The sequence below is a fragment of the Syngnathus scovelli genome, chromosome 6 (assembly GCF_024217435.2).
Source record: "Syngnathus scovelli strain Florida chromosome 6, RoL_Ssco_1.2, whole genome shotgun sequence".
NCBI lineage: Eukaryota > Metazoa > Chordata > Actinopteri > Syngnathiformes > Syngnathidae > Syngnathus > Syngnathus scovelli.
Genome location: NC_090852.1, coordinates 5,961,677 through 5,974,349, shown reverse-complemented (window position 1 = coordinate 5,974,349; position 12,673 = coordinate 5,961,677). Strand labels below are relative to the sequence as shown.

The 12,673-nt window shown below is 52.1% G+C and overlaps 2 protein-coding genes and 1 long non-coding RNA gene across 6 annotated transcripts; 2 read left to right on the top strand and 1 right to left on the bottom strand.

Moving 5' to 3' along the window:
* The first annotated feature begins 192 nt into the window (after positions 1–192).
* Positions 193–3,796, top strand: LOC125970108 (uncharacterized). Its single transcript, XR_011086997.1, has 2 exons — positions 193–2,944; positions 3,125–3,796. It is a non-coding gene; the product is annotated as an uncharacterized lncRNA (long non-coding RNA).
* lsm14aa (LSM14A mRNA processing body assembly factor a) lies at positions 3,684–7,112 on the bottom strand. 3 transcript variants are annotated; one of them, XR_007481958.2, is made up of 10 exons: positions 6,814–7,112; positions 6,040–6,203; positions 5,728–5,884; positions 5,402–5,587; positions 5,156–5,329; positions 4,772–4,916; positions 4,650–4,688; positions 4,301–4,514; positions 3,990–4,091; positions 3,684–3,913 (listed from the first exon to the last, which is right to left on the bottom strand). XR_007481958.2 is itself a non-coding variant. In XM_049722154.2 (9 exons), exons 1-9 carry the CDS (start codon positions 6,935–6,937, stop codon positions 4,068–4,070), a joined length of 1,227 nt encoding a protein of 408 aa, XP_049578111.1. In that variant the 5' UTR covers positions 6,938–7,112; the 3' UTR covers positions 3,684–4,067. The 3 variants fall into 3 exon arrangements, 1 of the variants encoding a protein (XP_049578111.1); XM_049722154.2 differs by having other exon boundaries at positions 3,684–4,091; XR_007481959.2 differs by lacking the exons at positions 3,684–3,913; positions 3,990–4,091 and having other exon boundaries at positions 4,387–4,514; positions 4,585–4,688.
* A 225-nt stretch (positions 7,113–7,337) lies between these two features.
* LOC125970092 (transcription initiation factor TFIID subunit 4) lies at positions 7,338–12,334 on the top strand. Of its 2 annotated transcripts, none has more exons than XM_049722060.1 (15): positions 7,338–8,512; positions 8,591–8,748; positions 8,828–8,917; positions 9,013–9,216; positions 9,294–9,416; positions 9,487–9,576; positions 9,650–9,808; positions 9,911–9,974; positions 10,052–10,157; positions 10,356–10,525; positions 10,634–10,764; positions 10,838–10,963; positions 11,039–11,095; positions 11,200–11,322; positions 11,492–12,334. In XM_049722060.1, the coding sequence occupies exons 1-15, from the start codon at positions 7,486–7,488 to the stop codon at positions 11,651–11,653; spliced, it is 2,790 nt and encodes a 929-aa protein (XP_049578017.1). In that variant the 5' UTR covers positions 7,338–7,485; the 3' UTR covers positions 11,654–12,334. The 2 variants fall into 2 exon arrangements, with proteins under 2 accessions (XP_049578017.1, XP_049578016.1); XM_049722059.1 differs by having other exon boundaries at positions 8,828–8,923.
* Positions 12,335–12,673: the final 339 nt, after the last annotated feature.

The window sequence follows — 12,673 nt, the reverse complement described above, 5'->3', positions numbered from 1 at the left end:
CGCCAATGAGGAATAGAGAGCCACTCCCCCCCCCCCACAGTTGTACTGACCAATGAGCGGCAGAGAATCCGCCCTCCGCTCGCGTCCTGCCCAATCAATGGCGGAGAAGATGGCCATCCGTAAAGACTTACTAAATCACTTCGTCTGTACATCTACAGCTGGCTGCCAAAAATGACAACATCGAAGGTGAAGTCTATTATCTGAATTATTTGTTTTATTTATTCATCCTGAGAACCGCGTATCTTTACAAGGTTCGCGGGCATGCAGGAAGTCAATCTTTGGGGCGGTAGGCAGGGGACACCCCGAATTGGTCGCCAGCCAATCGCAGAGCACATGTAGACAAATTATTAACGATCACAAGCGCATCTACGGACAATTTCGAGTACTCAGTCGGCCTAATGACAAAAAAGAGAAATTTGTATATCAGTCCACTACACACAAACTGAAATATTTCAAGCCTGTTTCAATTTTCATGATGATGGCATTAAGACACAAAAGTACACTAATCCAGTATTTTACAAAATTCCAATACGTTGTGTGTAGTGAACTACTGTAAGATATTTGAAACAACTTATTTTTCAATTTTGCACTACCCACCTGTAGACAATTTGGAGATCAGAAAACATTCAGCAACACCGACTTTGCCGGCAGAAAACAGGACAGACTCTTTATTTGAATCACCTTAGTTGTTACTGGTATCGACCAGACGTTGTGTCATGTGATTTAATGATTGGTTGACATGCGTTGGCGTCTTGTTTGTGAAGAGAAAGTTGTGAATAAAAATGGCAAACATTTAATAGTTGGAGATTCAAAAGTTGGCAACGTAATAGTTTAAGTGCATTGTAGGGTTAGGGTTGAAGTTTCAGGACTTATTTTCTAAGTTGGTGACGTTGCCAATCCAAACCGTCAAGTTTGTCGTCTTGACTTGTACACTCATCAAAAAGCAACGAAGCCATAAAGCAGGGGTCACCAAACTACGGCCCGCGGGCCGGATACGGCCCGTCAGCACATTTGGCCCGGCCCTCTGAACAATACCAGAGACGCTATCGGATTTGTTTTCCTATTTGGCCTCCAGAAAAAAAATCCTAGGCCCCGCCCTCTCAAAGAGAGAACGGAATAATGGCGAAAAGGTTAGGTAAGAGAAAAATTGATTCAGAATGCAGGGTATTTAACCTGCAGTGGACAAACGATTATTTTTTTGTTCAATGCAAAGAAAAGGCTGTTTGTCTCATCTGTCAAGAGACGGTGGCGGTATTCAAAGAATACAATCTTCGCCGACACTATGAATCCCGTCACAAAGACAAGTACGATAGCTTGCAAGGCCAAATACGAGCAGACAAACTCTCAAAGCTAAAAAGTGGACTACTATCTCAGCAGAATACATTTGTACGCCAAGCTCAGCTGAACCAGGCATCCGTTCGGGCCAGCTTTCGGGTTGCTCAACTGATAGCAAGCAGCGGTAAGTCTTTCACTGACGGAGAGTTTGTTAAGAAATGTATGGATGCTGTCGCGGAGGAGGTGTGTCCCGAGAAGAGAGATGTATTTAATGCCGTAAGTCTGTCAGCGAGTACAATCACCAGACGCGTTGAAGAAATCGGGAGTAATGTATATGCCCAGCTGCAGCAGAAGACAAAAGAATTTGACTTTGTTTCATTAGCACTGGATGAGAGCACGGACGTGCAGGACACAGCACAACTGCTCATTTTTATTCGTGGAGTTAGCGCAAACTTTCAGATATGCGAGGAGCTGGCAGCCCTCCAAAGTCTCAAAGGGACTACAACGGGAGAGGATATTTTTGACAAAGTGTGCCAAACCATGGAGGAGTTGAACCTGGACTGGTCAAAGCTGGCTAGCATCACGACTGACGGGGCTCCTAGCATGGTGGGCGAAACTCGCGGTCTAATAGGACGCATGAACCGGGAGTTGGAAAAAAGGGGTCTCACCGCCCCGCTACGAGTCCACTGCCTGATTCACCAGCAAGCACTGTGCTGCAAAGTGTTGACGTGGGATTCTGTAATGAAGGTTGTGGTGTCGTGCATAAACTTCATCAGAGCAAAGGGACTTAAACACAGGCAGTTCCAAGAATTCCTGTCTGAACTGGAGTCTGCGCACGGAGATGTGCTGTACTACACAGAGGTCCGATGGCTGAGCCGGGGCAGAGTTTTGAGGCGTTTTTACGAGCTGCTACCCGAAATTAACGCATTTCTTCATTTAAAAGACAAAACGGTCCCAGAGCTGATCGACCCAGAATGGAAATGGCACCTCGCATTTTTAACAGACGTGACAGAAATACTTAACAGCCTTAACTTGCAGCTACAAGGCGAGGGGAAACTAATTTGCGACATGTATTCACACATAAAAGCATTTGAGGTGAAATTAGCGCTGCTTTTGGAACAAGTGAAAAAGCGCAACTTTGTCCATCTCCCTGCTACCCAAAAGCTGTCGACAGAGAACCCAGCGGTCCCGTTCCCAGCTGAAAAGTGCGTGGAAGCACTGGAAATGCTGAAGGCGGAGTTCGGTGTGCGATTTAGTGTACTACATGTTCATGCAAAAGAAATCCGTCTTTTTCAGAACCCCTTTGTTGCCGACATTGATGAAGCCCAGCCTTCATATCAGTTTGAGTTGGCTGAGTTACAGAACTGTGATGTTCTGAAAGACACATTCAAGCCCAACTGTCTCATTGACTTCTATGCCGCCCTCCCAAACGACACGTACCCTAACATCAAAAAACACGCAATGAAAATGTCCACAGTTTTTGGCAGCACGTATATCTGCGAGAAAACCTTTTCACGCATGAAACTGCTGAAAACTCCGATGAAATCAAGATTGACAGATGAACATTTGCATCAGTGCTTGAGACTGGCTGTAACTAGAATGGAACCTGATATTCAACTTCTCACCAGCCAGATGCAGGCCCACAGTTCACACTGATGAACATACATAGGTAAGCTCACTTTTCTGACTTGAATGAGTCATTTTGAGCATAAACAAATATAATCATAATAAAATCTACTGGGATAAAATCCATCTTTACAACCATACTGGTACTGAAATGTATTGTGCTGTGTAGGTGCTGTATCACTTAGTTCAGTTTCTCAACCTGCTTCCTTTGTGGTTTTCACAGGGAAGTTGATGAGAGAGAGCTGCAAACAGCGGTGTCTACAAGCCTACTGGAACCTACAAAAGGATTATAAGGAAGGAACACAAGAACTTTAAGAGACTGCTCATATGTGTCAGAGAGATTCTGTTCTGACAACTGAGCTGAACTTTTATCTGTTAAGATTGTGCATGGCACAACAGAAAGTTAATGTTCCATGGCTTTTTTTTTCTATGAAGAACCCAGAGAGAGTTATTTAGTTATTATTTATTTCATAAATAGTGTTATTTATTTCCAGTTTTTTTCTGTGAAGAACTCAGAGAGGGTTATTTAGTTATTATTTATTTCATTAATAGTGTTATTATTTATTTCCTGACTTTTTTTCTGTAAAGAACCTGGAAAGGGTTATTTGGTTATGTGTGGCTTTCTGGAAAACAATAATTTTTTTAAGCACCCCTACGGTCGTCACACTTTTTCTGTTGCAAACTGACACCGGCCCCCCATCAGAGAAAGGAAAAGTTATGTGGCCCTCACAGGAAAAAGTTTGGGGACCCCTGCCATAAAGTCATCATGCACACCCGCCAGCTCACGCTGATCATTTATTTTGTGTGTGGTGGTGGTAGTGGTGGTGAACCCGGGGGGAAGCTGGATGGTGGCTTGCTGCTGAGGCCGGACGGCCAATGTGGGATGAGGGGCTTTTGACTTGACATGGAGGCTGACTCTTGTTTCAGACAGTTGGAAGTGCAAATTGTATTGGTTCTGAGGTAAAGCCTTTGCCGCACATTTGAGCGCAAAGTCATGAGGATGGAGATGAGGCTGGGGAAGAGTGAGTGAGTGAGTAGGGGGTCTAGTAGAAAAGAGAGCTGCACCATACCTCCCAAACACAACTTACAAAATGTGAACAACCCCCCCCCGCAAACTGCAGCAAGCAGTGCTGGTGACAAAAGCATCTTCAGGTTGGTGGTCAACGCTACGCAGGTATCTTCTTGTCCTTCTGAAAGCAGCAAAACAGGCGTCAGTCGACAAGATGTGATGATTGGCGGCAAACAGAAAGGTGGTGCCTGGAGATGGTATGCAAGCGGCTTACGAGGAATCTCCTTTTTTTGGTTTGTATTCGAGTCTCTCGATGCCCGAGCCTCATCTCAAGGCACCGCAGTAACACATCAGAATGCTCTCCATATATGCAAAAAAAGGTTGCGTCACCCTGTAGGCGGCGCCGACGTCTCCAAATTCCTGGCCAGCCTGATTCCCCCTGTATCCTCCCCTGAAAGCGCCCCCTTGAGGCGGGCCCGAGGACCCCCGGCCGGCGGGCCGCCTTCTCCCCCGACTTCCCCGGTAACCGCGGTTGTGACGCGGTGGGAGGCCGAACGTCTCGGCGTTCATGCGTCGCTCCTCCGCCCACGTCTGCCGGCGCTCCCTGTGGGCGGGACAGAGAATTGTATTTAGACGTCAATGACGTTTTTCCACTGAGTGAGCTGGGGGAGTGCCTGGGGGGGTGCTTGGGAAGCGCGGTCACGCTACTGTTGGGATGTCATGTGAGTCACATGACTACCTGGGGAAGCCACTGCCGCCGCACCTGTCGTGAGCGTTCCTGTTGGAAGTAGAGCACACGTAAGGAAAGGGGCGGGGCAAAGTGGAGACTTGATGCTGACATAGCTGACGTAATGTGCTCACCTGTTGTCGTCACAGGAGATGTTGTCAAAGAAGGACTTGGTCTTGTCGTAGTAGCACTTTGGTCCCAGCGCATCTTCTCGCTGTGGGTGCATGTCGTCAGCGCCGTCTTTTTCCTCGCCGTTGAGTGCCTGCTCACTTTTCTCATCTGCACGCAACGCCACCAGCACACGCTTGCATCATTTGGGACGACACGATTAGCAAATTGCCATTTCAGTCTTTTCATGTCTTCAATCAAGTTTCAATGAGCAACAGGAGGATTGTGCTCTGCCAGTGCTATTCCCCTTCTTAAGTCGGCCCCTTGTGGTGGCAGAGGGGATTGCATGCACCCGGCCCCCACCCCCTGACAAAGTGTGACAATGCCTACAGTAGCGTGTAAGTGTGCACCTTTCAGCTTCAACTTGCTCTGAAACTCGCGCTCGATGTCGTCTTTGTTGAATTGTGCGTTGGCGCTCTCAAAGTCAAAGTCCTTGTCAAACTTGACGCTGGCGTCGTCTCGCCGCACGCCAAAGCGTCCCCTGCCGCGGTGGCCGCCCCCTCGGCCTCGCCGGCTATTGGGTGCTGGGGAATGACAGCAAAATGGTCGGCGATGCACTTTTGAGGGCTGGAGTGCACACGCACAAGCGTTCTCACCCCTCCTAGCGTCTGCGGCGTCCGGGCGGTGGCGAGTCCAAGTGGGAGGGGCCGCACGAGGCTGGCCTGGGCGGCCCGGGATGGCGCCGGGATTGGCCGCGGCGGCGCTCGGAACCGACGCGACCGACCGTGCGGCTGCCAGCTCTGCGCTCTTCTGCGGCATGCCGGCGGACGACCCGCTGCTCCCTGCAGGACAGCCGCAGACTCAAAGGCTTGGAGAACACTCGCTCGCCCTTCTACTGTCACCTACACAGGTAGACGAGCTCTTTCCCTGCCACTGACAAGTATCAGACACGATGCCGTGAGGCAAGCACGGAAGCACTTACCACCGGCGGCAGGTCCCGAGTGTGGCGAGAGCTGAGGTGTGCCAGCAAACTGGCCATAGGAAGCGGCGGTGGCCCGGATGAACAGCCCGTAGGAAGATGCCGACTGGAAAGAGTTGGGGAGCGAGGCCGCGGCCGACGAAGTGGAGCTCATGGACGACTGAGGAGGAGGAAAAAAAATACTTCAGACTTCATTCCAGTGAGAGACTCACGTCTTAAGACTGAAATAACCTCAAGTTGTCTCGAGCTCATCAGCTATTTGTCCTTCTACGTTATGTTGTCGCTGCTCAACATAGATGCTAATTAACGACGCACCTGCACGATGGCAGGGTCCTGGGGCAGAGAGCCGGTGGGCCTTGGGGGCTCGCACACCGTCAGGTCTTTGATGTCGCTGCCGCGGAAAATGATGTACTCAAAGGTGTCATCTCGAGGGGGAATGGGTCGCTCGGTGGGCCGGTCCTCGGTTCCGAACGAACGCACTGGAGACACACGGTCGGTTGGGGGCTTGAGTGTGCCATTACGGGAGTGTCACAAACTGTTGCGCGATTCAACACGTTGATCACAGGAGCAAATGAATTGATCCATCTTTGGAAATTTGCCTCAACGTTTTCTGCCAGAGATCGTCCATGTAACCTTTGACAACCGAGTGTGGAGTACAATTATCAACAACAGTGCTCTCCAAATGTATTGCAACTGCAAGGTAGCTTCCTTCGCTTTAGTTGTATACTGCAGAAATTGTTTCAAAAGATAGGAGACAAGAGTTCAGCTTTTCTTACATTTAAAATTAGATGTGATGTTTAATGTTGAACCAGTCAATACCTGAGCAACCAACAACATTGCCAGGTGGCTTCAAGCAAAAGGCGCTCAACCATCTCAATGTAACAAGCATGAAATAAAAGATGCACTTTTATTTTGTCATCCTCATCTTTTGATCGAAATGTCTGAGCATAAGACAAAAACAAGAGAAGTGAACTTGCCCCCCCCTTGGGAACTGAACGACCCTGGCAGTGACTAGTTTCAGCGTTAGCTTCGACCGGTTCCAGATTTAGCCGCCTAGCGTGCTGAGCGTGCTAATGCTAACGGGGTTACCTTTGGCTAAAGCCACGGTGGAGTTCTCCGTGTCGATGGTGTACAGAACACCCTCATAGCGGATCTCGGCCTTGGAGATGAGGCTGATTTTGCTGCCGAGGTAGGGCGTCCCGCCGGCGCTCATGTTGTCCTGTATATGTGACCAGGTAGCGTAACGGCGAGCGAGCTGTCCGAACTGGGCACTCGAGCGCGCTAAGGACTACGTCGTCAGTTCAGTTGCTCGGCGCTACGCGCTAACATGCTACAAACATGGCTTCGACATCATCCGTCCTCCTCAGCCGCCATTGAGAGCCCGCGACCGCGAAGGCTGATGGGACATAGACCGAGCACGGGCGGGCACCTAGATCTACATGTTCAGGAACGTCCGCAGCGGCGCCATTTGCTCGCGTCCAAAAAATCAAACAATGTTGCTAGTTATGTCACGACGCTGCCACAAATCCAGCAATTTTCAAGTTTATAATATAATTGGCGAATTAAAGAAAATGAAAAACATTTTCCGTGGATCAAAAAAACAGCAACAATTTGTGGAAGGGCCTCTCGGTTATACAGGTGCAAAGCGTTCGGCGTTTTGGGTTGGATCTATTGCTATGTTTCTATGCTCAAGAGCAACGCGGGTGCTCGGCGCATGCGCAAATTCTAAAATACGATTTGCACAAGGGTCCAATATCAAAGATGGCGGGAGCCTCCGACCCGCTGGAGGACATGCTCTTCAATGAAGTGGACGAAAAGGCGGTCAGCGACTTAGTTGGCTCGCTCGAATCGCAACTGGGGGAGTCCGAGCCCCCTCCCGCGTCCTATGCTACCGACCGACCCGACGGAGCTCCGGCTGTCGCCACTCACTTCTCAGGGAAAGTGCGCGAGCAAGAGCCGCAACAAGGACACCCGGGGGCGACTTTTAAGCTCCAGCCCGCCGCCGCTCAGCATCTCCCCTCTTCCTCTTCTACCTCCGGCGAAGGGAGCGCCGGCCCGGCGGTCGGCGGGGCCGGCCCGCAGTCGTTCGGGCCGGCTGCTTCTAGCTCGCCCGCCTCCGTGACGGCAGTCCAAACTTTGAGCGCCCAGCCCGGCGCCGCTAGCTTCCAGTGGGCACCCGAAGCAAGTGGTAGGACGGCGTCGCCCGGCATGCAAAGTTTGAACGGTACCGCAGGAGTCGTCAAGTTGCTCAACTCTGCCCCGGCAGCGGCGACGGCAGCGTCGCCCACGACGGCGACGACGACCAGCCCCCTTGCGGTCATGGCCCCCCCGGCCAACTTCCTCCCCGGAACTCAGTCTGCGGCTCCCTCCGCCGCCCAACATAGACTCCCCAGCGCCGCTCAGAACGGCCTGGAGTCCAAAGGTGGGCCTGTGGGACCTCCTGGGGCCCCCTCAACCTCTCAGCTGGTGAACCACAGTAAGATGCTGGTGCCAGGTCAGCCAGCTTCCGGGAACATCCTTGCTGGGACCCCACCACCCCCTGCGGCGGCCCGTTCGCCTGTCACTCAGCCCCTCGGCCCCCTCGCTGTCAAGCCGGCTGTCAACGGGTTGGGCCAGCCTGCGGTGAGAGCGGCTGGCGTTGTCCAGCTTCAGAGACCTGGGCTGGCAACCGGGACTGTCGGACCAGCGAGCGGGACCATCCGGCCGGCCGCCCCTCATCCCCCATTGGCCGTCCGGCCTCAGCAGCAAGCCACCATCCAGCTTCCCCCCGGGTTCACCATGCCCGCAGGTGAGCCGTTTGACACATTGCGAGAGTCCAGATGTTCTGACGCAAATGCTTCACCTGTCTGTGTTTATCTTGCGTCAGGTATGGTTCTGGTCCGTATCGAGACGGGTCAGCTGGTGATGGTGCCGCAGCAGGTCCTGGCCCAAGCGCAAGCCAAAACACAGCAGAGTCCCAGCGTGACCGCCGTCCCTCAGAGACCCGCCGCGCCCGCCACCATGCGAGTCAGCACTGCCGCTCCAGTGAGTTGTGACGCCACTGACGCAAGAGTTGCTACACATACGAGCAAGCGGTGACGATTTTGTGTGTACATGTGCGCAGGCTCCTGCTGCGCCTCAGAATATCCGTCTGGCAACACCCCCCCACACGAGACTTCTTCAGTCTCCTTCCTCTTCTTCCTCATCCTCTTCGGTACAGGTGAAGCGCTTTCTCCTCTTCCAGTCAAACCCGACACTGCTAAGTTTGTTGATTGCCGTTGCCTTGGCGCTGTTGTTTTGTGACCAAAGGCCGTCACAGTGACGTCTGTCGCCGCCAGTGTCTCTGTGAAGATGGCCCCGCCTCTGAAGGCACAGACGCCAATGGCAACGGCGACAGAGGCCACAACCGTCGCTCCCGCCGCAACGGGCGCCGCAGCCAAGTCGGCCGCGGCGGCGCCCATGAGCGGTGCGGCCGTGCCCGGCAGCTGCAACAGAGTGACGGTGGTGTCACAGGTGCGTCTGTTGTGGGGGAAGGGGGGGTTGGCGTCGACGCCACTCGACCAAAGTGTGTCGTGTTTTCACGTCCTCAGGAAATGCAGGAAAACGTGAAGAAGTGTAAAAATTTCCTGGCCACACTCATCAAGCTGGCGTCCAACAACTCGCCCTCACCCGACACCTCCAAGAACGTCAAAGCGCTCGTTCAGGACCTCCTCGTACGTCAGCGTGCATGCGGCTGCGTGCTCGCCTGCTTGCGTGTAACACTGGGGTAATGTGTGTGTGAAGGATGCAAAGATCGAGCCCGAGGAGTTCACCAGTCGTCTGCAGGCGGAGCTCAAGTCGTCCCCACAGCCCTACCTCATCCCCTTCCTCAAGGTCGTCATCACAAATCACCAATGAATAACATTTGCTGCTCGTCTCCATTGACTCAAACATTTTACATTTTCAGAAAAGTCTTCCTGCCTTGCGTCAGTCGCTACTCAGCAGCCAGCAGTCGCTGAGCGCACCCCCGGCCTCTGCTTACGCCCCGTCCCCGAACGCCGCCATCCGACCCCGCTTGCCCATATCGACGCCCGGAGTCCGGATGAACGCGCCACTCGCCACCGTGGTACGGAAACATTTGCCCTCGCTTGCTACTTTGTCTTTCTCGGCTTGTCTCTTGAAGTTGAAAAGAACATTAATTTGACGTCTTTTTTGGGGGGTTTTTCAGGTGCCGTGTCGTGGTGGCATACAGACTGTTCGTGCTCCCCTGGTGGTGGGTGTGAGAACTCCTAGTGAGTGTTGACAAGATTTCCTTCAAGCAGTCGCCACCAATGGAACACCGTACTGAGCTTTTGCGCATGTTGTGCAGGCACGCTGACACGAGCACCCACCGCCATGGTCACTAAGAGCGTGGTCACATTGGCGGCGCCAGCCAATCAGAAGAAGCTGGGAGACCCGGGGGGCGGGACTTTTAGGTGAGTCATGTGACATTAAACCACCCTCAAGTCGGTGTTTTTGAGAAGGGAAGAAAAATAAATTTGCAATAAATTACAGTTTGTTTATGCGGGTTTACCAAAACCTCAATCGTAAATGTGGATGCTGAAGAACTGTGGCCAAAAACAGACTGCACCAACCTTTGGGTCCAGTGGTTGTATTTCTTGGTACTTTTGCAGAGACGACGACGACATCAACGACGTGGCCTCCATGGCCGGCGTCAACCTGAGCGAGGAGAATGCTCGCATCTTGGCCACCAGCTCCGAGCTGGTCGGCACCAAGATCCGCTCGTGCAAGGACGAGGCCTTCCTGCCCGCCGGCCTGTTGCACCGACGCATTTCGGATACAGGTGAGCGACTGTGGGGTGGAGCGGGGAAAGTGCGCGACTCGCTGGAACGTAACTGGCCGTCAACTCCGAAAGCTTGCCGAGTGACAAGTTGTGTCGATGCGCTGTCAGCTCGCAGGCTGGGCGTGAGCGAGGTTCCTCTGGAGGTGGTCAACTTGGTGTCGCACGCCACGCAGTCGCGACTGCGCTCGCTGCTGGAGAAAGTTTCCGCACTGGCTCAACACCGATCGGACATTGTCAAGGTGACGCGACTTCCCAGCGAACGCCAGAAAAGCGCTTGCGAGAAGGATGTTAATGCCGTAACATTGCGCTCAGGACGAAGAGCATCACGAGCAGACCGGCGACGTTCGCGCCCAGCTTCGCTTCTTCGAGCAACTGGAGCGTCTGGAAAAGCAAAGGAAGGACGAGCAAGAGAGGGAGATCCTGCTCAAGGCCGCCAAGGTCCCGACCAGGAAAACGCCACCGAGGCTCGGCCTGACCCTCTGACTCTCATTTGTCTGTGCGTTTGTGTGGCAGAGTCGAGCCAGGCAGGAGGATCCCGAGCAGGCCCGTCTCAAGCAGAAGGCCAAAGAGGTTGGTTCAGGCTCACCACTTCTGCTAAACAAAAAATTCCCATCAGAAATGACCAAAGTCAAAAGGTCTCAATCCTTGAACATGTGTGATGTTTGCGTTGCCAGATGCAGCAGCAGGAGTTGGCTCAAATGCGCCAACGCGATGCCAACCTGACTGCGCTTGCCGCCATCGGGCCACGAAAGAAACGCAAGTTGGACTCCCCGGGCGCCACCGCCTCCTCCGCCGAGGTAACACTCTTCCATCCCCTGCCAGCGGTGCCTTCCTCTTTTTGCTCTCTTGACTTTCTTCATTTTAGATTGCAGAGTGACGAGTGGACACTGGATTGAATAGACACACTGACTACAGAAAAGGAAAATGCGCCTGTGGCATGAATGTGACGCGTTCTTCTGTCCACAGGTGGCGTCAGGCGCGTCCTCGTCCTCCTCGTCCTTGTCGTCGCCGCGGCAGCCTTGGCGTCAGCGCATCACCAGAGTCAACCTCAGGGACTTGATCGTGTGTCTGGAGCAGGATGGCAGCACCGCGCGCTCGCTAATGCTCTACAAGGCGCTGCTGAAGTGAGGACCGCCCCCTCGCACTCCATGAGTGTGCGCCCCCCCCAGAGCACCGACCTGTGTCTTCCCCATCGCCGCGGCAACACTCCATAGTATCGCAGGACCACATGTGGGACGCCTCAGCCGGCGGCTGTTAGCGTTCAGATTAGCCTCGGAGCTAATGAGCGACACCTTGGATTTGGTGGCAGCCCATCTGGAAAGGGAAGTTTTAGAAAACTAAAACATTGTGACTCCGCCCACACACATATATAACCAATCAGAGTCGTGCTGGCCAATGATTATCATGACTTGACCATTAAAGACATTCTGGCAGTGAAGCACCACCCCCCTCCCATACCACTCAAGCTTGGTGAGCGCTATGCTAACATGCTAAAGTATGGTAAACACATTGTTGCATTTGTGGTTCAGCTGAAAAGCGGAAAGATGAGGCGCTCTGATTCCGACCTCCTCCACACACTCCCCACTTGGAGCTTGCCGTGCCAATTGCAGGTTTTCTTCACTTTTTAAGACTTTTTGCAGGTTTTTAAATGCTTTAAGTGTATTCTTTTGGTTCTTGTGACGAGCACCCCGGTCTGCCGGTCGTGCCAACTTTTGCGATTATTTATATTTCCTACATTCTCTACTCAATCATGGACTTTTACACCTGTTTGTACCTTTACTCAAATGAAATAAAGACCTTTGGAAAGTGCGCACGAGTCGCATGAGCGGGCAGTGATGTCAACATGTTGTTACTACACATGCGGTTAACCAAGGCAATGACAGGGCCTAGCAAACTTTGGAGCTCAAATGAAGCCAGAAATAAAAATAAAATATGCTTTCTCTTTTTGCAATTGTTGTTCATGCTTGGTTAAAGGGGAACTTTGCAGTTTGAAAAGCATAGCCAAATAAGAATGTAATTTGAGGAGTTTTTACATTTACATTACATTTTACATTTATGTAATGATTATTTTGAATCAGTATTACATACCCCCTTTCATAAATTAAAGATCGAAAAACAAAACTCAAGAAACGAACGCGTTGGCGCTGT